This window comes from Canis aureus, chromosome 38 (genome assembly GCF_053574225.1).
Source record: "Canis aureus isolate CA01 chromosome 38, VMU_Caureus_v.1.0, whole genome shotgun sequence".
NCBI lineage: Eukaryota > Metazoa > Chordata > Mammalia > Carnivora > Canidae > Canis > Canis aureus.
The window spans coordinates 11068190-11094375 of NC_135648.1; the positions used below are offsets into that span (position 1 = coordinate 11068190).

The 26186-nt window shown below is 35.4% G+C and overlaps 1 protein-coding gene across 3 annotated transcripts in view; it reads right to left on the reverse strand.

Annotated features, from left to right (window-relative positions):
• SPATA17 (spermatogenesis associated 17) overlaps positions 1 to 26186 on the reverse strand; it is a 205130-nt gene that overhangs the window by 142820 nt on the left and 36124 nt on the right. For all 3 annotated transcript variants that reach the window (XM_077886679.1, XM_077886678.1, XM_077886680.1), the window contains exon 5: positions 23135 to 23238. In XM_077886679.1, coding sequence (XP_077742805.1) covers positions 23135 to 23238 — 104 coding nt within the window. The remainder of the gene's footprint in view (positions 1 to 23134; positions 23239 to 26186) is intronic.

Genomic DNA, 26186 nt, shown 5'->3' on the forward strand with positions numbered 1-26186 from the left:
CTTAATGGAACTGCACCTTTTCTTCTGTCCTACTTAGTTCAGATTCACAATAGATAAATTGTGAAACTGTGAAGTTAATTTGAATTCAAATAATAAAAATAAGTGAAATAACATGACAAGCCATTTATGGAGGCTACCTGACAGTTTACCTACCAAATGAATCTACCAAACAGCCAGTTTTTATGATTCAAATATCTCTCATATAATAAAAATAGAAAAATTTACCACTCTTTTCATTGACTTAAAATAGTATGTTTAGTAAAAATAAATGGTTTTATTGACTAGCTTTACAATAAAGTATCTTTCAAAAAGTAAATGGATGGGCTTTATTAAAGAAAGTGAATACAATACAGAAATTACTCTTAATATGACTCTGAATGAGTTTCATTTAATTTTACCAAATAACTAATGATGCAGTAGTTCCTCATCTATATTCTATGCTTAGCTTTATTTTAAGGTCACTATTCATTCTTTATCAAACAACTATACAAATATTTCCACGCCAGATAAGGATCCTATGAAAAATACCACTGAGAGGGAGGTCCTAGACATAATGAAACAAAACTAAAATGTTTCTATTTGAATTGTAGACTAATAATCCTGACCTCATAGGTTTGTTGTGTAAATTGAAGGAGATAATGAGAATAAAGGGCTTAGCACAATACTTGGTATACAATAAGTGCTCAATACATGTTAGTGATTGATAATGTGTTTGAGTGGCAATATCTCCATCTGAATAAAAAAATTGATGCCTCGGGTTTTCAATGGTAAGTTCACATTGAGGTCTGCTAAGACTTTACACTTCCTCTTTCATCTACATCATACAGATTCAAAGATTATAAAATGTGTGAACTGACCTTTTACATAGTATCACAATCCTACTGTAAATGTTTGTTTAATTATACACTTATTGTAAAACACGAAACAAATATATAAAGGAGGTATTATATATTATATATTTTAAAAGAATCAGATTTTACCACTATTGAAAAATCTAATTTGGCTCCGCTAAATTTATAATATTTAACTTAATTAACAAACATTTATGTACTAAGAAAATGTGACCCCATCTTCAAACAATTTATGCATTCATACATTTACTTATAGACAAATATTTTTTAGTGAGTACCCTTTGTCAAGAACAACAATAAGAGATAGGAAAATTTTCATTTGTATTATCAAGATAAAACTTCCATATCTTAATGAAAAAATACTATAATCAAGGGTCAAAATAAAACTGCTTTAAATAAGAAAAGAGCCATATTTATAAATAATCTCAAAAAAAAAAAAGTCTAAGTGTAAAACAACTTAGGTTCCACACCTTGAAGAGAGGGTAAGATTTTAAAAAGTTAAGAAATGATACTTCATTTAGGGAAAGCATAAAATAATAGTGCTTATTAAAATAATTATGTATGGACTTCTAGGAGGAGAGTGCATATGTTCTTTTGCCTACAATCTGTTCCCAAAATCAACTAAATGAATAAGAGGAAACAAAAATATAGGCAAAAACAAGGAACAGTCACAAACACCATCATAAACTCAAGAAAGTAAGTAGGAATGGAATGAATGAAGAATATTTACTTAAATTCATATTCAATCAAATTTAAACCACAAATACAGGGCATTTTCCTTAATCACAAAGTCAGGATGGTATGTGGGAAATAACTGAACAAGTTTAAAGAATCTAGTAAGAGCTCCAACCAAGAGGGATAAAGATAGGAATAACCAGATGCAGGACTAAAGGAAAGAAATTGCAGCCAAGTCATTTCTTTTTTTGTTAATCAGAGCTTCTGACTGAGTTGAGACCAGATGGCAAATCTGGGCTGGAGGAGAATGAGGAAAAGTAGCCTGAGAGCTGCTGAATAAAATAAACTCAGAGAAGAAAAGAGTCTATGAGCAATAGAACTTCACATTGATCTTGTTTCATGAACTCAATATCCACAATGACAGGAGGCCAATCAGAACTTGGGAAGAAGTGTCAAGAACACAGCTTCCCATTGCTCCAGCTTACTCTCTACCTTTCATCAGATTGTTGAATGACTGAATGGGAAAACAAATCATCAATACTTAGCTGAGGCATTAAAAAAAGTATAAGAATTCTGAGACCTAAGTAGGAATTTCAGTAAAGTATAGAATTACTCTGTTCAAAACATAATTGCTTTCCTATATGTAAAAATAATAATAGGCTGGAAAGATAGTGGAATAAGAGGACCATAGGGCAGCCTGGGTGGCTCAGTGGTTTAGCGCTGCCTTCAGTCCAGGGCATGACTCAATCCTGGAGATCCGGGATTGAGTCCCATGTAAGACTCCCTGCATGGAGCCTCCTTCTCCCTCTGCATGTGTCTCTGCCTCTCTCTGTGTGTATCTCTCATGAATAAATAAATAAAATCTTAAAAAAAATAAATACGAGGACCATAAGCTCACATTGTCCCACAGATATGGATAGGTAACACTCATATCAGAGTAAATAACCCAGAAGATGACCTGAAGGCTGGCAAAACAAATTCTATAACTAAAGATAGAGAAGAGGCCATATCAAAGAGGGTAGAAAGAACAGAGATGTAGTGGGAAGCTGAACCAAGTCACTGTGGGAAGGAGGAAGCCACAAGCCTAGAAAGGGGAGAGAAACACCCTATCATGATGGGTAGCCTACATGAAGAAGACAATTCCCATAAAAATTGGCTTTGAAAGCAAGAGGGGTCAAATTTTGTGAGTTCTTATAATTATTGGGACTTAAAGCCTGGAATATTAAAAATCAGCAGGCTGGGTTCTGGGAGAGCTGGATGCCGTTGGGAGCTTAGTCTCCAGCCTTAATGAGATAGCACAACACACAGCCCCCTGGTTCAGCCTAGAATCAGCAGTTTGAAAAACACCTGGGGCATACAGGAAGGGGAGTTATTTACTAAAGCCTATCTGGGCAAAGGCAAGGCTCCCAGGGGAATTCCACCATGAACAAAGGAGCTTGCAGGAACCATTTCTCTCCCCCATCACCCACCATAAACACAAGGCCACCTGACTGAACAAGCACAGCAAATATATTCACTATCTAACTTGCTTATACCAAGTTCCACAACCCTGGGCTTCAGGAACCCATCCCTTCCAGAAAGGCCTTCCTCTGTCCCAGTGCTGGAGGTCTCCTCTCCCAGAAGACCACCACAGACTTTGCCAACACCATATCTCCTGATCCATATGCTTTGCAGGACTTTGGTCCTGGTGAGTCCAGCAGCAGGCCCCACAGACTTATGCACCTTGTTAAAATTGTGAATTCTACCCATGTGCACTTTGCAGAGCCATCCAAGTGGCCCAGTCAGGTGGCAGCTGCAGTGGCAGGTCTCACTTTGCAAGTGGACCAGTGGGCACCTTGTTAAAGCTGCACATCCTACCCAGGCTGGGAATCAAACACTGTCTACTACAGGCAGACAGCACCATTGCAGACTACTGAACTGAAGGAAAAGCAGACAGGACACAGCAGCAGGACACAGGACACACACAACATACATAGGAGACACCTCAAAGTACCAGATTTTGGTGAACATGAGATACTGCACTGCAGGACACTAGAGGACCTCTTATTCAGGCTATTACTTTCAAGAGTAGGAGATATAGCTGACTTTCTAAGTAGACAGAGAGTCAGACAAAATGAGAAGATAGAGGAATATGTCCCAAATGAAATAACAGGACAAAATCACAGGAAGAGACCTAACTGAAACAGATATAAGTAATTTGCCTGATAGATTTTAAGTAATGGTCAGAAAGACAGTCACTGGACTTGGAAAAAGAAGGGACGACATAAGTGAGACCCTTAACAAAAGGTAAATAAAGAACCAATCAGAGATGTAGAACACAATAAATGAAATTAAAATGCAGTAGATGGAATAAATAGCAGGCTAGAGAAGCAGAGAATGAATTAGTGACCTGGAGGTCAGCATTATGGAAAGTAATCAAGCTGAGGTGAGAGAGAAACAAATTATGCAAAATGAGAATAGACTTTGGGAACTCAGTGACTCTATTAAGCATAATAATATTTGCATTATAGAGCTCTCAGAAGAAGGAAAAGGGGGCAAAAAATTTATTTGAAGAAATAATAGCTGAAAATATCCCTAAGTTAGGGAAGGAAACAGATATCCAGATCCAGGAGTCACTGAGATCTCCCAACAAAATCAGCCTAAGAAGGTCCACAGCAAGACACATAATTACTAAAATAAAAAAAAAAGTGATATAGAAATAAATTTAAAAGCATTAAGAGAAAAGAAGACAGTTATATACAAGGGAAACCCCATAAGGCTATCAGAGGTTTTTCAGCAGAAACTTTGCAGGCCAGAAGAGAGTTGCATGACCTATTCAAAGTGCTGAAAGAAAAAAAAAAAAATCTATAGCCAAGAATACTATGTCCATCAAGGCTATCATTCAGATTAAAAAGAGAAATAAAGAGTTTCCCAAACAAACAAAAGATAAAGGAGCTCATGGCCACTAAACCAGCCCTATACAGATGTCAAAGGATTCTGAGTGGAAAGGAATTGCCATAAGAAAGAGTAAGAAGAGTAGGAAGTTTAAAAGCAGCAAAAGTATGTATATTTATAAAAATAAGTCGAGAAACTAAAAAATAAAGGGAGGTTAAGTATGATACCATATACCTACAAAATGTTGGGAAGATGAGAAAAGGATGGGTTCAAACTTAAGCAACCATCAATTTACTATAGACAGCAATATGCAGAATATGTTATATACAAACTTAATGGTAATCAAAAATCAATAATAGATATGCAAACAACAAAAAGAAAACCAAGTATATCACTAAAGCCAGAAAACCATGAAAGAAGAGCAAGAAAAGAAAGGATCAGAGAGGAACTACAAGAATAAGCACAAAATAAGAAATAAAATAGATTAAAACACATACCTATCATAATTATGCTGAATGTAAATGGACCAAAAACTCAAATCAAAAGACATGGGTAATGGAATGCATTTAAAAAAAAAAAAAAGATGCATCTGTATGCTGCATAAAAGACACTCATTTCAGACCTAATGACACATGCAGATCAAAAGTGAGGAGATAGAGAAAAACTTACCATGCAAATGGATGTTGAAGGAAAGCCTGGGTAGCAATATTTATATTGGACAAAATAGACTTTAAAATAAAGACTATAGTAAGACATAAAGAATGACACTATATAATAACAAAGTGGACGTTCTATCAAAATGATATAATAGTTATAAATATTTAGGCACTGAACATATGCACACCCAAATACTTAAAACAGTTAATGACAAACATAAAGGAACTAATCCATAGTAATACAACAATAGTAGGGGACTTTAACTCTCCACTTACATTGATGGACAGATTATCCAAACAGAAAATCAACAAGGAAAGAGCTGCATCAAATGATACACTGTGCCAGGTGGATTTAACAGATATATTCAGAACTTTCCATCCCAATACAGCAGAATACAGGTTCTTTTCAAGTGCACACAGAACATTCTTTAGAACCGTCACATATCAGGCCACAAAACAAATTTCAACAAATTCAAAAACATTGAAGTTATACCATGCATCATTTCTGATTAAAACACTGTAAAACTAGAAATCGACCATAAGAAAAAGTCTGGAAAGAGCAAACAGATATGGAGCTTAAATAACATGCTACTAATCAATGAGTGGGTCATCCAAGAAATCAAAGAATAAAAAATTACATGGAGAAAAAATGAAAACACAATGGTCTAAAATACAGAGGATGCAGCAAAAGCAGTTCTAAGAGGGAAGTTTATAACAATAGAGGTCTACTTCAAGAAGTGAAAAATCTCAAATAAGCAAACTAACCTTATACATAAAAAACCTCAAAATGGATTCAAGACCTAAACATGAGACCTGAAACCATAAAAATCCTACAAGGGAGCACAGGCAGTAATTTCTCTGACATTGGCCATAGCAACATATTTCTAGATACGTTTCCTGAGGCAAGGGAAATAAAAATAAATTATTGGGACTACATCAAAATAAAAAGCTTCTGCACAATAAAGAAAACAACCAACAAAAACTAAGAAGCAACCTACAGAATGGGAGAAGATATTACAAATATCTGATACAGGGTTAGTATCTAAAATATATAAAACTTATAAAATACCAAGAAAAAAGCAAAACAAACAACAATAATAACCTGATTAAAAAGGGCAGAGGACATGAACAGCCATTTCTCCAATAAAGATATTCAGATGGCCAACAGGCACATGAGAAGATGCTCAACATCACTCATCATCAGAAAAATGCAAATCAAAACCCCAATGATATATCACCTTACACATGTCAGAATAGCTAAAATAAAAAACGCAATAAATAACAAGTGTTGACAAGGATGTGGAGAAAAAGGAACTCTTTTGCACTGCTGGTGGGAATGCAAACTGGCACAGCCACTGTGGGAGATGGTAAGGAGGTTCCCCCCAAAATTAAAAATGGAACTACCTTATGATCCAGTAATTGCAGTACTAGGTATTTACCCAAAGAATACAAAAACACTAATTTTAAAGGATATATGAATCCTATGTTTAAAGCAGCATTATTTACAATAGCCAAATTATGGAAGCAGTCTAAGCGTCCATCAACAGATAAGTGAATAAAAAAGATGTCACACACACACACACACACACAAACACACACACACACACACACACACACACACTGAAATATTATTCAGCCACAGAAAAGAATGAAATCTTGCCATTTGCAATGACATGGATAGAGTTAGAGACCATTACATTAAGTGAAGTAAGCCAGTCAGAGAAAGACAAATTACCGTATGATTTCACTCAGATGTAGAATTTAAGAAATAAAACAAAGGAACAAAGGGGGAAAAAGACAGATAAACCAAAAAAGCAGACCTTCTATTAAGAAAATAATAAAATTTTACTAATGAACATTTAAAAAACAGCCACATAAATTAAGAGATATATACTGAATTCCTTGACGGAATGACTTGAATTACGAATGTATAATTTTTGCCAATTTTTTTTTGGCCAATTTTTGCCAATTCTAATTTAAATTGATTTAAATTTACAATTTGATATTTTTTGAAACATACCAAAATGCTTGATAATTTAGGTGGATGAAAATTAAGCAAAAGTAGCCATAGCATCTTCTGAAAAACAAAAGTAATTTATAGGTACTTGAGCCATGTAATACTATCCAGGATTATAAAGAAAGAGAGAGAAATCAGACGGCATCGATAGTCAAGAGATATATCTGAGCATGTGTGAGAACTTAGTATGTGATGATGATATCTTCCTGTGTTAGAGATAACTGAATTATTTAATAAATACTATTGCAATAACTTGTTACCCATTTAAAAAAATCTTAAAATGAATCTTAAATTTATTCCTTATATTAAATAGATTCCATTGGATTCAATACCAAAAATTACAAAAGAAACCCTACAATATCAAAAGAAATATGGGTGACTATTTTTAAAGTCATGCAAAGAAGAAATAAAAAAAAAAGAAATTATTGATGCCCTCAAAGCAAAAGCAGCTTTGATTGTAGACTTATGTCTCTGGATTCTCATCTTCTTTTTATTTTGGCTAGTAAATTATTTAGTATGTTGATAGTTCTTTGATGCTTAGATGTCACTCTGAGGATGGTGGTTCTGAACTAACTTAGTCATTATCAGACAAGAAAGTATCTTGATTCTGAAATTTGTCTTGGGCTTACATACCTACCAAGGCCTCGTGGTTATCTCCAGCTAAGGCCCTAAACTTCATAGTCACTGCTAATAAACACATCACTTTGAGGTACAGAACCAGTTGGGTTTTACAATACCATAAAGTTCCTAATTGTAAGACTCTCAAAAAACACACACTATACACAGAGAGCCGTTCCCTTAGCAAAGCAGTACTACCTTCCATCTCTGCTTGCAGATTAGCTATGTCCAGTCGACGTTCATCTATTCTGCACAGAAACTGGCTGGAAGTGGCAAGGAGGGGATGCCTGGGTGGCTCAGTGGTTGAGCATCTGCTTTCTGCTCAGGGTGTGATCCTGGAGTTGCGGGACTGAGTCCCACATTGGACTCCCTGAGGGAAGCCTGATTCTTCCTCTGCCTATGTCTCTGCCTCTCTCTGTGTCTCTCATGAATAAACACATAAAATCTTAAAAAAAAAAAAAAAAGGCAAGGAGGAAGCAGCATACACCAATATTGTGAAATCTACATACAATTTCAATTAATGCTCAGTAAAGCCTCAATTGTTAACAATTTATATCATGTGGTAAAACAGATGGGATCTGAAAAAATACCTAACACCACATAATAATGTTTTTTTAATCTGACATGAAACTGCCTCCAATAGTCAAATTCCTGTTCAGTTTTACTACTTTTAATACTTTATTTCATTGGGCATAACCAAGTCATATGGTACCTCCACTGCAAAGAAGTCTAAGAAAGTAAGTTTTTCATTTTCTAGCCCCAGCAGCTGAGAAGGCAATTCATTTATAAGTGGCTTGTAATGGTGAGCCTACTGATGGTATATGCCATGGTTGAAATATGACTGATACAGGGATGCCTGGGTGGCTCAGTGGTTGAGCCTCTGCCTTTGGCTCAGGGCATGGTTCCAGTCCGAGGATCGAGTCCCGCATCAGGCTCCCTGTGAGAAGCCTGCTTCTCCCTCTGCCCATGTCTCTGCCTCTCTCTGTGTCTCTCATGAATAAATAAATAAAATCTTTTTTAAAAAAGAAATATGACTGATACAATTGGCAATAATTCATAAGTACAAAGAGGCTGTTTTGATTTCTAAAAAAATCACTGAGTTCAAATCTCCAGATCTACTACTTCTTAGTTGTGTGACTCAAGTTACTTAAACCTTCAGATTTAGTTTTTCATCTTTAAAATATGATAATATATATCCCCAAAGGAGTTTTGTGTGGATAGATAACATAGAAAACACCATGCCCACAACAGATGCTTGGTAAATACAATTTACTGTGATTAGTCTATTTATCAAGTTCTTCATTGCTTACAATGTCTAAATTTGTCCATATAAATTAAACTTTTAGCTTGATAATTATGACATTTACAATTACGACAAACCAGACTGATCTTTCTCTTACTATTATTTACCAAAAACACATAGACATGCTATACCAACAGGCTGAAATTTTTGATGAGTTTGAAATTAAATATTTCTTTTATGTTTTATATGATTTAAGCAACTACTCAGTTATGATGTTTTTGTGTACATTGTGCATATGTCAAAAGAAGTTATTATCAAGCATGTGCCCAATACTTATATACTAGATATATTCCAGATCTTATTGTTTATATTAGTATTTTCCCTTATTAACCCTGACTTTAAGAATGAAGTTAGTGAGAGTTCTGAAGAATCCATCAGTGACAGCACAAGGAAGGTGAAACCAACACCACTCTAGTAGTTTCTGCTTTGATTTTGAGGGCTGCATATCTTACCAGTCTGAGAAGACATGCTAATTTCCTTCATGTTTATATTTCTTTGTTAATTAAAGCACAATTGGAAATGTGCTTCCTAGATAGTTTAATGTGTTAAGTCTTCAACTCAGAGAACTAAAAATGTATTTAGTACTGTGTTTCCCTGATACGCAATGTTAAGTGATCTCAATGATCTTCAGTTTGTCATTAGCCTAATGCCTTTGTTGACTCTGTATGATTTTATACCAGAGAAAGATTACTTAAAGGCTATAGTGGTGGTCATACTGAGGGCCCCAGATAACCATTATAAGAATGAGAGATTATGTTCAAGTCTTTTGAATTGAGTTTCCTAGAAACTAGATGAATATTCATAAAAATCACTCAACATTTTTTTTGCTTTATCCTTGAAAACAAATGCAAATTAGCAGACTACAAAGACAGCATTTAACACAAATATTGATATAAATATTTTGAAACAGCAAGCTGTTAACTGTGAGTTCTGGATGGTGACCATCTTCATTGGGAACAAACACTGATAGTTTAACAGGAAATACAAGAGAGAAAGGAATTGTGAACTTTAGAAACTAAGAATTTCTCATAGTTCAACTGGAAGTTGTTCACAAATAAATAAGAGCAATAGGCAAAAAAGAGAAAGTCAGTTTTTAATATGCCAAATTGTGGGTATGGATCAATAGATTCCGGAATAACCAACAAAACCAGGCACACAGCCCATGTTCAATATGGCAGAGCTGCACAGGGATCTTGACAGAACTGGAGGCTGTTCTCCTACATGTGTTATTTTATCAGCACTATTCAGATTATGAAAAGTCAAAACAAGCATTTTAATAGCCGTTACTTCTCTGATTTGGTATTTTGGCAAGCATGTTGATGAATCTAAAAACTCATACTAAAATTAGACTAATGGTCCTACTAATGATAAATCCATTAGTCATTCTCCAAAATTATGAAAGACTAATATAGTATTTAAGGAGGTATTGCCACCTGTGACAACGTTTTTCCATCTATGGGAATGTAAGGGAGTCTTTATCTTTCAGGAGTATATATTTCAATAATATATTTAGTATTAAAAACATTTTTAAAATTTCATAATAGACATAGAGAATTTTTAACTTTGTAATTTGTACCATATACTTTACCATGAATCCCTTATGCCATAGATTAGTCTCATTTAAATTCTCCTAGCACTTTTATGGAATTCAAAGTGCTTTGAGTTCTGAGGTAAATAAATATATAGATTTGTGTCTTCTAAACATATTATCATGTTAAACAAGTGATCTCAGATGTATTTTTTTTAAAGATTTTATTTATTTATTCATGAGAGACAGAGAGAGAGAGACAGAGACAGAGACACAGGCAGAGGGAGAAGCAGGCTCCATGTAGGGAGCCTGACATGGGACTCGATTTCGGGTCTCCAGGATCACGCCCTGGGCTGAAGGCGGCACTAAACTGCTGAGCCACTGGGGCTGCCCATGATCTCAGATTTAAAGGGAAATTGGAAATCATCTAGTTTGCCATCAAATTCAGAAATCCTTTCTACACAAGTCCAGGCATTGTAGATGAATCCTTCTTTCAGACATTTTATATCTCACAAGTCAGCCTATTACTGGAAATATATTTTCATATTGAACTAAAACTTACCATTTTCCCTAATTTTTTCCCTTTTTATAAATGTAGTACATGGTGGTTCATTGAAATTTGAAGACAGATGGCATGCCTTGCTTTAGGCTTCTGTCTTCCAATCTTGACCAACTCTTCATGATTTCTTCACATCCAGCATTTCTGCTGGATGCGGATTTTTTTTTTGTCAATGTTCACCACAAATAGTGACATCTAGAATTTATGCATCAAATGTAATCCAACTGAGGAACTTTAACTTCCTAAGGTCTTTCTATTATTTCATTATTTCTGCATACACAAAAAGTAAGATACTAGAAAAGGCACTACTCTTGATGTCATTTAAGATATAGAATCCCAGCTCAGTTCTACTATGATGTAGCACTTTAACCAAAAGCTATACATCTACAAGAGCCACACCCTTTTGTTTCTTCAGCACACACCTGCAGGGAATGCCAGCATTCAGGTTTCAATCTCTTAGGTGAGGGATCAAGGTTGTGCTCTCTGAAGAAACAGGACTTAGATTATAGTAACTTGTGGGTGTAGGCACAAGAAATCTTCTCTTACCCTTCACCCAGTGGCAGCAAAAGCATCTACTCCTTCAGTAGAGCAACAGAAGTTTCTTTGGAGAAACTAAATAGCCTAAAAGAAAGACCTTTACATACTGGCACTTGGGCATCCTCTAGCAAAAGAAGTCAGCACCCCAATTAATCACCTTAAAAGCACCTGGAGTCCCAGGATCAAGTCCCACATTAGGCTCCCTGTATGGAGCCTGCTTCTCCCGCTGCCTCTGTCTCTGCCTGCCCACCCCCCCCTCATGAATAAATAAATAAAATCTTAAAAAAAAAGAATTTGGTGCTTCGATTTTTCACACTCATGTATAAATGAACACACACACTAGTTGTGTGAGGATAGATTCTAGTATAAAAGGGAAAAGAGGGATGCCTGGATGGCTCAGTGGTTGAGCATCTGCCTTCGGCTCAGGGTGTGATCCTGGAGTCCGGGGCTCTAGTCTCACATCAGGCTCCCTGCATGGGGCCTGCTTCTCCCTCTGCCTGTGTCTGCCTCTCTCTCTCTCTCCATGTGTGTCATAAATAAATAAATAAATAAATAAATAAATAAATAAATAAATAAATTTAAAAGAGGAAAATGAAAAAGGTTAATCTGAAGAAAAACAAAAAACATCTTTGAGGAATCTCAGAACTGAATGAATAAAACTTAAACTCTAAATTTCTGCTATTACCTATGCTGATTATTTTTCATTTGCCACACCCCATTTCATTTTATGCACTTCTGTGCCCTGCGCTTTTTAGACCAAAAAGACTAAACCCTACAAATTGTAACATTTTGGTGAGTTTTCAGCTAGACTTAATCTAACAGAAGACTGAAGTTCAGGAGGAAGAAATTTGAGGTATTTTTTTACCTCATTTCCCTCTCCCTTTTAGTGTCACACACCTCTGACAATAGCTGCATTCCTCTACAAGTATAGGTCAATGGCCAGGGTAGAGGTTGTAAACTTCTCCTTGGCTCTTACTATAACCATTAATGGAATTTCTTTACTGTAACTCTTTGACCCTGGCAGTAGCAACATCTCACTGTTGCCTGTCTCTGAATGCCAAAACATCCTTTGCTGCACCCTTAACTCTGCACATACCTCTGAATCATCCTTTAACTCCCTTTATTTGAAAAATAAATCCTGAAATGAATTCTGTTTCCTATCAAGATCCTAACTGCTCTAGTACTTCTAGAGAAATACGATATACTTTATTAATAAAATAAGAATGGGATGATATGAGAGAAGAAAAGATCCAAATAGTTTAAATATTTAATGCAAGTTAAAAATTATTGCTAAAGTCAAAATTTTAGTAGGGTCGGAAGGAAGTCTTTTAAAAATATAGAATGAAAGGACAAAGTCCCAAGGTGAAGGGAGCGGGGGCAGAAAGGTTTGAGACACTTAGCACATTACTTCTGGAGGTCCAACATCCAACTAATAACCACAAGAAAAAATAATAGAATAAAACAGGAGTGAAGAAATTATCTCATAAATAATATAAGAAAATATCTTAGAACTAAAGGATCCATTGATTTTTCAGGACAAAATACTCATAAAAGTAGTAATTCTGAGAAATTTCAAAAGTTCCAGGGGAAAAATTCAAAACAATCTGTAATGCCCATAAAACTGTACCACTGGGATCCCTGGGTGGTGCAGCGGTTTGGCGCCTGCCTTTGGCCCAGGGCACGATCCTGGAGACCCGGGATCGAATCCCACATCGGGTTCCCAGTGCATGGAGCCTGCTTCTCCCTCTGCCTGTGTCTCTGCGCCTCTCTCTCTCTGTGACTATCATAAATAAATAAAAATTAAAAAAAAAATTTAAAAAAAAAATTTAAAACTGTACCACTGAATCCACCAACATGATCAGATCAATGTCACATCTCCCTGAGCCAGTGATTGAGAATGGGGATTGGAGGTACTTATTACTGGCAAGTCAGCAGACCCCTCCAAAGGATAACTGGCTTGAGATCAGCCATCAGCCTTTCTTAAAAATGCACTGCAGTCCCAATCTCTTCTCAGTCTTCCTTCTTTCTCTTTTTCTTTTCATAGGTGTCAGGCTTACATTGTGGACTAAAGGTTTTCCCCAATTTTTCTGCTTCTACCCACCCCCCCCATTAAACTTCTTTTACATCTAATTCCATCTTAGTATTTGCTTCCTGGTGGACTTGAACTAACACATGCTGAAAAAAAAATATATCTTTTTCAAAGGAAAGAGAAATAGCTATCTTCAAAACTCTGAGGACAAATGATCTGCAACCTAGGATGTTTTACCAGCCAAGCTACTAACCAAGCTTAAGGATAGAATAAGAGATATTTAAAGAAGTAAAGACTCCCAAAATTTCCTTCCATGCCCATTATTATAGCAGTTGCTCCAGAAAAATGAGAAAATAAATCATAAAAAGACAACACAGATCTACAAAACTGAGTTCGCCCTAAGAGGAGGCAAGTTAAGAGATATCTCCTCAAGAAATCTGCATCATATCTAAAGCAAATGTAGTCTGTTTGGAGCAGGATGATAGAAAGGCCAAAGAGGACAGGCTCCAGAGGAAAAGGAGGCTTACTAGGTTTCCTGGTAATATAGAATACCTGGAAAACAACCAATGACAGATATAATTTTCATATAGGGCAGGAAGAAAAAAATAAGGAAAATAGACATTTATTTTAAAAATGGAATATGGTAAATATATTCATCCTTTAGTAATTGTCTTTGTAAGGAACTCTGCTTCTATAATCACGATAATGTAAACACTGATACTAATTTCTCTGAAAATATATGGAAGTGGAGATGGGAAAACTGTTAAGTTAAACCCTCATCTACCATATTATGTGAAAGTAATTAAAAGATTGAAGATGTAAAATCAGACAGTATCAGATAAACATATAGTTTAGAAACATTTGGTGTAAAAAAATAGCTGAAAGAAAAAAATGGTCACCACTAGGAACATAGTAGGGATATGACAAAGCAATTCTTTCATCTATTATAAACATTTAGTAATAGGTGTAATATATAATAATATGTACGTATTAGTCAACATATGTTCCTTTTCATTTTTTAAGATGTTTTCTTTATTTATGAAAGAGAGAGAGAGAGCCCAGGGGAAGAACAGGGGGAGAAGAACAAGCAGACTTTGCTGAGTGTGGACCCCAACACCAGGCTCAATCTCAGGGTCATGAGATTGAGCCCCACATTGGGCTCATGCTGGGCCTAAAGTCTGCTTAGGATGCCTTCTCTCCCTCTCCCACTGCTCCTCCCACTGCTTATGATTATATATATAATATATGCCATATAAAATATATGGCATATTAAAATAAATAAAGATGTAAAATAATTCCAATTTTTTAAAAAAATATATTTATGTATTCATTATTATATTTTTCCAACTTTTTACTGGGCTCCATTCTTTACTTTTCCTTCCAGTTCTCTGAAAGAAAATTTTTAGCCATGGTTTAATGTCATAAAAATACTGATGATTTAGACTGTACTCAGCAATTAATGTTTCTATAAATTCTTTTAAAATACACAAGCTAATTCATGAAATTTTATGTTTGTTTACTTTGAATTAAAGACAGCCTCACATAAAATTGAATGTTATTTTTATAACATCATAGGGAGGTATGTTTATAAATATTAGCTCTTTTTTTCCTTGTCCTTGATAATAATAGCTGTTACTGGTTGAGACTCAATTATATGCCCAGTGCTTGATGTACTGCGTGCCTCACAAGTATTCTGCAAAATAAATACTGCTGCTCCAATGTGCAGATGAAAAAAACCTAATTTCTATAAGATTAAGTAACTTGTTCAAGTTTACACAACTAGAAAGTGACATAAGCATGACTAGTCCACATCAATCTGATTCCAAAGTCAATGTTTCTAGCTATTTATGTCTTAAACTTGTTAGCTTCAAGCTTTCATGAGGTACTCAAGAGAAATAGAAACCTATGTCCGTGCAAAAACTTGTATATAAATGCTCATACCATCATTATTCATAATAGTCCAAAAGTAGAAACCCCTCAAATGTATATCAAATGATAAATGGATAAATAATATGTGGTTTTCCATAGAATGAAATATTAATTAGAAAGAAAAAGGAATGCAGTACTGTTATATACTACAACATCAATGAACCTTGAAAACACCAGGCTTAACATGAGTTGCAAAAAAACACATTGGTAAGATTCATCTTATATGAAATGTGCACAATAGATAAGTCTATAGAGATAAAAAATAGATGAGTGGTTGCCAATGGCTGATCAGGGTTGGGAAGAATGAGGGTGGGTCATTGCTAAAGGACATAGGATTTCTTTTTAAGATAATAAAAATGTTTTAAATTGATTGTGGTGATGGTTACACAACTTTGTGAATATACTAACCACAATAGAGTAGTGAACTTTAAATGGATGAACCATATGGTATATGAAATATACCTCAATAAAGCTGTTACAAGAAAAACAAAACAAATATATCCTTTAAAAAAACTCTAGTGATATACGAAAATATAGGTAAAGAATATTATCCATAAAAATCTTTCTAGTCAAATCATGTTATACAAAATCAACATGCTGAAAAACTTGGATTCACTTTGATGAATGACAAATTTATATTCAAAACAGCACTAATGTTGTATTAACAATCAAAAACTATACTGAAGCATTAAATTTGAAGGAATATATTACTTCTAGCTTAAATTTCTGTCAAAAAAGTCCATTTTCTGCACTTCAAGCTAATAATGTTTTATTAATGCTAGCAATCTGTAACTCTCTAGCTAATTTTTAATTTCATTATGTAATTTTCTTATTCATAACCTGGGGCAGTTTTTGCATATCAGGCTACATATTATAAAGCAACATGTCTACCAAGTGCAAACTCAGCTTCAAATTAATCAATTCCATTTATCTTTGTGATAGGTCCACATTTGGTTACAAAAATATATTCTTGTATACTTATACATATTTTTTTCACTATTAACTATGTAATAAATAAACTATTTCTATTAATAAAAGAGCATATAAATTAAAGTTAAGCCTAATGTTGTCTGGTATCCTACATAATTCAAATCAAATATATTCTGATGTAGAATATATCTTACTACTTTTTGTTCTGTAAATTATTTTACCCCGTTCAAAGATGAAGAATGCACTAGACCTTTTATTTTCTCTTTGAAATCCAGAAACTATACATTTTAATCCTTGCTGGTATAAATAGTCAGGATACATCAAAACTATTTTGATACAATATTAAAGTCTGAAATATAATCTTGAAAAGATATCACCAAAAATTCTGCCATAAGTCAATGTACAGTAGTACAATGTACAGTAACATTTTTCCAAGGCAAAATGCTGAAAATCAACATGTTTATTGAACAAATTCTATACGCAAGTCATAGAGTATGGAAAGCATTCTATAAGACGGCTTCCAATAACTCCCACTATGGTATTCATCCTTTGCATAATCCCCTAAGTATGGGATGGATTCAGTCTCTTGCTTCAAAAGAACAGAATACAGCAAAAAGTGATGAAATGTCACTTCTGACATTAGTTTATCAAAAGAATGTGGCTTCCATCCTCATGTTTTTTTTCTGTCCCCCTTGTTCACTTGCTAATTTCCAGCAGAGAGCTGCCCTACAGGAAAGCCTATTTGGCAAGAAACCAAGGGACTTAAGAGCAACAGCCAGAATAATGGAGGCTGGCATGAATGAGGATCTTCCCCCCAGTTGAGCTTTCATATGAGACTACAGCTCTGGCTGACAGGCTGACTGCAACCTCATGAGAGACCTTAGTCTAGGCATGGAATCCCTCCCAGATTCCTGGCTTACAAAGTGATGAGCTATTAAGTGTGTATTGTTTTAAGCTGCTTCGGGTGTAATTTGTTATGTGAGAAAAGATAACTAGAATCCTGATTCCAATGATCTTCAATGAAAAATAGAATAAAGAAATGTGAAGAAATAAACTATACAAATATTCTTCTATGAGAAGGAAAACACTATCTCAGTAAAATTAATGACCCCAATGATGCTTTTAATACTCACCAGACTATTTAAATATGAGAAATAAATCAAACATGCATGCCATAACACAAATGTAATCATGCCACTCCTCTTCTTAAAAGGAAAATCTGGGGATCCCTGGGTGGCTCAGCAGTTTAGTGCCTGCCTTAGCTCAGGGAGTGATCCTGGAGTCCTGGAGTCGAGTCCTGCATCGGGCTCCCTGCATAGAGCCTGCTTCTCCCTCTGCCTGTGTCTCTGCCTCTCTCTCTCTCTCTCTCTCTCTCTCTGTGTGTCTCTCATGAATAAATAAGTAATATCTTAAAAAAAAAAAAAAAGGAAGTCTACTTCAATGTTCTTAGAATAGCATCTAAACTCTTTAATATGCTCTAAAATGCCCTGTTTTGATATGGTTCCTGCTAAACTGTCTGGATCTATCTCTAACGGAACCTTCTATCATCTTCCATGCATCAACCTCAGTGAGATTTCCTGTGTTAATGTTCTAATTTCTGCACAATCTTCGGGGCTCAGTTTCAGAGCCTCAGAGAAATGTCCCTAACTCCCAGGCTCCCACTCCTACTCTGATCAATACCAATCACTTTTGCCTAAGATGTTCCTCTTCTGTGCTTCTTCTATGGTACCCTGTAGCATACTTTCATTACATTTGTAAAACTTTATGTAACAGAAAGAAAACAAATGGTGACTTATATTAGGAAGTTAATTTTATTTTTCCAATTTTGAGATGGTGAAGTAAATATATCCCCACCCCTTCCTCTCTTAAACTGCCATAAAATAAGAAAGGTCATAAGAAAATAAAAGGAAACTCTGTCATCAGTAAAATTAGAAACCCTTAAGAGTAATATATATGAAGAAGGGCTAGCAAGAGTAGTGAAAATTCAAGCAGGATTAGAGATGTCACAGAGACAAGATACCTGAAGATGCAGATTTTAGAGAGAGACTGCCAGGTGCAAAATTAGGTGGCATACTTGGGGAAAAAAAAATATCAATGTCCTCCTTGCTCAGAATAATATTGTAGAGCAAAACTCAACTGTGGCAGATTTCCTGAACTACACCACAAATGGCAGGGGACATAGGACTAAAATGAAGAAATGTACAGGAATGCTAGCTTTGCATAGATCTCTAAGAAATAGGAGAGTGTAAAGCAATAAGCAGTCCTAGAACTGCCAACTACTATCAAGACAAACAACAAAAGCTAAACCAGTTCACATACATAGAGATATATTACGTTATCTGTAGGGCTATACTCAGAGCCAAGGGGACTTCCTAACACCCCCAGAGTATACCTTTTGCCCTTCCTCAACAATCTTTTTACAACACCTGATTTCAAACTCCTAGAAATTTCTTCAAAGAGGTGTCTTTTTGCATGCTAATAAGATGACTGTGCATGCTAATGAGCATGGGGGATGGCTACCAGGAGACCCAATCATGTGATTAGAATGTTGGAAATTTTAGCTCCACCCCTCTACCTCCAACATCCGCCAGAATGGAGAGGGGCTGGAAATTGAGTTAATCACTAATGTGGTCAAATATTTAATCAATCATACCCACCTAAGGAAGCCTCCGTAAAAGTCTCTTAACTTAGAGAATTCAGAAATTTTTCTGGATTGCTGATACTTGAGGATGGACTGCCTGCCCCATCTTTTGCACTATGCATCTCTTCCACCTGGCTGTTTCTGAGTTGTATCATTTTGTAATAAGCCAGTAATCTAGTAAATAAACTGTCTTTCTGAGTTCTTGAGCAGTTCCAGAAACGACTGACCCTGGGGAGGAGGTTGTAGGAATCTCTGATTTGTAGCCAAGTTGAACAGAAGTTGTGGGTAAAATGGTGATATGTCACTTGGGATTGATATCTTCAGTTTGGACAGGGGTGGGAATGAAGACAGTCTTGTGGGACTGAGCCCCTAACCTGTAGGAAATGATGCTATCACCAGATAAGTAGTTTTAGAATTGAGTTAAATTGCAGGACACCTAGTTGATGTCTGAGATTTCTTGGCTTGGAAAACCCACACATTTGGTGACCAGAAGTATTGAGTAGACAGAAAACAGAGCAGTATTTTTCCTTTCTGATTATCATGCCATATAATCTATTCAGTTCATCTAATAAATACAGCAAAAAATTGATAGCAACCTGTAAATTACAACACAAGAAAGAAAACTATAACTAATCATGTATATAAAAGTGGATGTAAATATCCTATATAAAATACTGATATAATTTACTAATAAATTAAAAGAATAATAATGGCTCAGTTAGAGATATTCCTAACACAGAATGATGATTTTAATATTAGTCTATTTCTTCTACTCCTCCAAGTTCAACAGATAGCTCAATCTTCTTGTGCAGTGCCAGCTATGTCCTCGAGACACAATGGTGAAGGTCAGAGTAAACAGATTTGGTCATATTGGGTGCCTGGTCACCAAGGCTGCTTTTAACTGTGGCACAGTGTATATTGTTGCCATCAATGATCTCTTCATTGACATCAACTACACGATCTACCAGTTCCATGGCAAATTCAATGGCACAGTCAAGGCTGAGAATGGGAAACTTCTTGGCAGTGGAAAAATGCCCCTCTCTATCTTCCAGGAGAGAGATCCTGCCAACATCAAATGGGGTGATGTTGGTGCTGAATACATTGTAGGGTCCACTGATGTCTTCACCACTATGGAGATGGCTAGGGCTTAAAGGGTAGAGCAAAAAGGCTCATCTTTTCTGCTGATGCCCCCATGTTTGTGATTGATATGAACCATGAGAAATATGACAACTCCCTCATGATTGTCAGCAATGCCTCCTGCACCACCAATTGCAGGCCAAGGTCAACCACAGCATTGTGAAACTCAGGACCATAGCTATACCATCACTGTCACTCAGAAGACCATGGATGGCTCCTCTGGGAAACTGTGGTGTGATAGCCAAGGAGCTGCCCCTATAAGCTTCACCAAGCCTGTGGGTAAGAGAATTCTTGAACTAAATGGGAAACTCACTGGCATGGCCTTCTGCATCCCCACCCTACAAGTGTCAGTCATGATTTAACCTGCTGCCTGGTGAGTACAAATACAAAGATATCAAGAAGGTGGTAAAAGAGGCATCTGAGTGCACCCACAAGGGCATCCTGGGCTAAAATGAAGACCAGGTTGCAAAGGGAGAGGCTTTGAGAACCCCACCTTGTCATGTAAATTACATCAGTATGGTACACAGTGCCTGTATATCTATTTAATATATCTATTAATAAAAATACGTTCTATAACATGTCAATAGGTCAAAAAGGAAAAACATCATATATAATTATTTTAGGAGATAATGGAAAACGATTTGCTGCATTCAGGTTCCAATTTGCTTAAAAAGTCTAAGAAGGGGGGCCTGGGTGCACAGTCCATTCCGCTGTGGTTGAACCAACTCTTGGTTTCAGCACAGGTCTGATCTCTGGGTCATGAGATGGAGACCAGCATCGGGCTCCATCAGTGCAGAGTCAGCTTGAATTTTGTTCTCTCTCTTCTTCTGCCCCTCCACCTCATACTCTCTCTCTCAACAAAATAAATAAATAAACAAACAAACAAACAAACAAATAAATAAATAAATATTTTATTTAAAAAAACCTCTAAGAAAGGTAGAAAAAAAGAGTTAGTCTGTTATCTGATAAAGAATATCAGGCTAAAGCAAATTGTCAGCATTATTACTCTGGATTGCCTAGTAACTAGAGATACACACAGTAAAACCAGAAGAAAAACAAGGATGAATAGAAATACCTGTCCAGAAGATACAGGCCTTTTCAAAGCCAGCCTTTCACATATTTATCTCGAGAACCTTCTCCTATTGGGTGATGGGACTAGGCTGAAGCAAGAGAGTCCACCCCAGCGTACCAGTTAAGGATGACTTCCTGGAGTCATAGAAGGGCAGGGTTGGCCCCTACAATGCCCTGCCAGTAAGCACATCTTCAACTTTTGTGCCTCAGTTATCTACATTAGTCCTAGCCCTGTGCAAACTCCCTCTCTTGCATATGCTGCTAGCTCTTTCTTCCAGACAGTGTCACATCTGCCATTTGTAGACAGCCAGCCCATCTCTAGGACTTTGGATTTCTTAAGGAAGAAATTAAATAGCAGTCCCCTGGGGATTTATCCAACTTCTCCAATGGACCAAATCCTATTGCAACCCTCCTAGATCTTTATTGCTGTTTCCAAAGAAATCAACATCAACAAATACCTGAAATTAATCTTCAAAGACCAGATCCTCTTATGCACACAGCATATGTGAGAAATTTAAAAGAAAAATCAGTTTTCAGATATTTCTTTTTTTTGTTATTATTTTTTTTTAAGATTTTTTTTTTATTTTTATTTTTTATTTATGATAGTCACACACAGAGAGAGAGAGAGAGAGGCAGAGACATAGGCAGAGGGAGAAGCAGGCTCCATGCACCAGGAGCCCGACGTGGGATTCGATCCCGGGTCTCCAGGATCGCGCCCTGGGCCAAAGGCAGGCGCTAAACCACTGCGCCACCCAGGGATCCCTGTTTTCAGATATTTCTTATAATATATATAACTTTAGGGTCTCAGGCAAAATCTTATTTTAACAATTCATTGTGCAATTGTTCTCTCTAGTTTAAAGAACTTTAGAATAAAATATGTGAAAAATTAAAACTACATAAGTCGTAACTGTTATTAGTTACTATTTCCTTTTTATCTAAACATATTATAAGCCTATGGTCACTTATATTTATTAGAGTGGGGCATACTACAGGAGGGAAATAAACTATATTTGAATTTATATGAAAACTTAATACAGGGATGCCTGGGTGGTTCAGCGTTTGAGCATCTGCCTTTGGCTCAGGGTGTGATCCCGGTCCAGGGATTAAGTCCTGCATTCGGCTTCCCAAGAGGAGCCTGCTTCTCCCTCTATGTCTCTGCCTCTCTCTCTGTGTCTCTCATGAATAAATAAATATAATATTAAAAAAAAAATCCTTAGAGTTCTCAGAGCTCATTAAAAAAAAAAAAAAACTTAATACATAGCTCTTTGGTAAAGTGGACTGAATTAGTGTTACAATAACTTTGCCTAATCTACAAAAGACATCATCCTATGATCTAAATCCAGGTGTTTTCTATGTGTTCAAAGAAGCAAAAGTTGATAGTAAACAGTCCATTTTAATTATGTTCTATGATATTTTCTCCTTTAAGAGAAAGTTCTTACTACTGATTGTATTTCTCAAAATACATCTGAGGCTTATCATACTCAAATCTTTATCTATGGAATCATTTTACAGATAAATCCAACTCAAAATGAGATAATTCTACTGAAACTATTTTGCATAAAATCAGATAGGCCTACTGAACACATAATTAATTTATAGTCAAGAGTACAATATATTTAAAAATAAAACAAGAATAATTTTAAGGTGAATAGAATCATATGTCTATCTTATCAATTTCTACCTAAAGTAATACTGAGTCCTTGAAAATATTTCTAAATATGGAATTGATCAACATCTATTAAGTAACCTTTTTGAAAGTGTTACTAGCGAAATACTCACCTAATTGCATCATTGGTCTCTGAAACAGCTCTCAGGTACTCCTTCAAATAAAAATAGTTGAAGCAGTACTTCCGAATCCTATAGCCTCGCCATCGCCTCTGAATCTATTGAAGCAAATAGAAATATATGCCAGTAAGCATTTTTAGTGAAAACATAAACAGTTCTTTAAAATTAAGGTAATGATGAATGATAACTCACATCAAATAGTCTTAAGCTTTCCCACCTATATATATATATACACACACACACAGCTATAAATGTAGAGTATACTCAGATTTATTACAAAAAATCATAAAGATAAAACATACTTAGAGGTTATTATATTTTTAAAAATTATAATTTTTCACAAACACTAAATGTGAAATTACCTACTGAACAATTAAAAATCTGCTTTATCAATCTCTACCACTTTCACTTCCTGACCAAACGGATTTTTTAGTTTTCATAAACCATTGGCTTTAAGATTGTATTTGGTCTGATTAAAATCAGTTTTCAAATGGGCTTTTAAATTTTGGTGGTTTCAAAATCTTTAAACAAATGTTGTCTTAAATCTTCATCATGACATTTTCATACTTTTTTAACAGTAACAATAGGTAACATTTATTGTTCTTATTATGTGTGAGGCACTATTCGAAGAGTTTTACTTATATTTATGCATTCAATCTTTAGAATGCTTCTATGAGAAGTATTCTTATCTATAGACAAAAAACTGCTAAAAAGAGAAGTTATAAAATTTCCTCATAATTATATAGCCATTGGTGATGGATCCAGGAATTACATTAGGACTTCAGAACCCATTCTCTAAACCATTAAAATATAGAATTGGGACCAGTGAAATGGCACCTTCAGTGAACAAACATTTCTGTTCAAAGAGCCTACTTTTTTTTAGAATGGGGTGGAGTATGGGAGGAAGGCCTCAGAGAACAAACCTAAGTGGGCTACTTCTGCTTTATTATGCTGTAGTAATCATGAGAATCAATCTCTTTGTGTTTTATCTTTGTTAATATAATCTCTATTAGAAAAACTCAAAACAAAAACAAAATAATGCCTAGATCTTATTTTTGTGGAAAACAAAAAAAACACAACTTCTTTAAAGGAGTAGAAGAAACAAAATGGGAAAATATTAACTGTACATAAAGACTTAACTTCAATCTCTAGAATTTTATGGCAGTTTATATTATTTTTGAATTATTCACATATTATGATTGATTTATGGATATGAAGTCCCTCCAGTGTTTTGCACAGTTAGCTAAGCTAGGAACACACACATACTCTAAACTTTCTTTTTTTCAATAGGAAAGTGTGATTAATATAGACACTCTATGCTTGTCTATTGAGTTTTATCCCAAAACCCTATGCTTTTTAAACTAAATATGTTGAGCCTAAATTTTTTTATAACTTGAATGATTGATCTATAAGAATAAACAGGAAAATGTTTTAATTATATTGTGTATTTTTCTGTTTCAAAATATGACCATTTAAAAGGTATTTTACAATCTGAGATACAGAATGTGAAAATCCTGAAGAACTGTTCTGGTCAACCTCCTAGTATAAGAATGACTAAAATAACTGAAGATATGCAAAATAGCTTGTAAGAACAATTAAATCAGAGAGAATAATTCTAAAAAGTAACACCAAGTAGAAAAGCAAGCTAGTATAACAATGTTATAAAATGTCTTTCCAAATATTTTTCACATGATCTTATCTTAGAAATTCATTAAATAAGAAAAGTTAATTTTTCTAAAGTTATATACTCATTTTAGAAACCATTTCCCTCCAATTTGGCCAAAATTGTATTACAGCTGACAAAGAAAGATGAGGAATTGATACAAACCACTTTCCTAATGAAAAATAATAATCAGTTGGAATATGTATATGTATATAAATCATACATGCAAATAAATGAATATTTTCCTGGCTCATGTAATTTAATCATTACAGTATCATTTTGAGGTAGAGATTATTATTAGCCTCATTTTAGAAGAGCACATTGATACTTAGAGAGGTTAAATAATTTGCCTTCAGTCATAGAGCTGGTGGGATGACTTCAAATATTACACCATACTTTTACTGCATGTGACGGTCATACAATAAAAGAAAAGAACACTTTCAGACAAAAGTACTGACAGAAAAATCCATCATCAGCAATAAAAGTGACTCAGGAAGAATGGAAAAATGTTAGGATATCAAATAGTGTTAAGGTAGGAACTACTTATAACATGAAAATATCATTAAATTTTAAATAAAATAAAATTAAATGTTCCAGAGAACATAAAAGATCCATGCTGGAGTACTAGAAGGTAAAAGGAAAGATGTTGATTTACATTAGGTCACACTAGGGTGGTTGGTATGCCCATTCTGAGAAAAGAAGACTGAAAGGACAAAAGTAAAACTGAATCCATGCCAAGAGGAAGGATACCTTAAAAAGCCAGTGGCATGGGTCTCCTCTCACTTCAAACCAGGCAAATACTAAAAACAGCACTAACCTTTTCCAGAGAGTCTACAATTGGTCTGTTCTCAGGGGATCTTCTAATATCCAAACTCCCTAGACATCTACCCAAACACAGGCTGAAATGCCCTTCCAAGACAAATCCTCTTATTCAGAATTGAGAATTAAAGCATATACTAAGAAAGTGACAGTTAAAGTAATAAGTTAAAGTTTATCCACATTAATAATCCTGATTGATAATCAAGCAATCTTTATTTGTTTTTATTTATTGAGAGAGAGAGAGAGAGAGAGAGAGAAAGAAAGGAAGAGACACAGGCAGAGGGAGAAGCAGGCTCCATGCAGGGAGCCTGATGTGGGACTTGATCCCGGGGCTCCAGGATCACGCCCTGGGCTGCAGGCAGCACTAAACCGCTGCACCACCAGGGCTGCCCTCAATCAATCTTTAAATGGCTTTCATAGAGGTGGGTGGTAAAAGTAGAAAGAAACTGATTGCTTGACCAGGTAAAGATGCTGTCATCCAGTTGAAGTAAAGGATCTAAGATTTACTGAGTTCATGAATTCGCCAGGTATTAGGTTAACTGCTTTAATTCTCAGGATAACCTT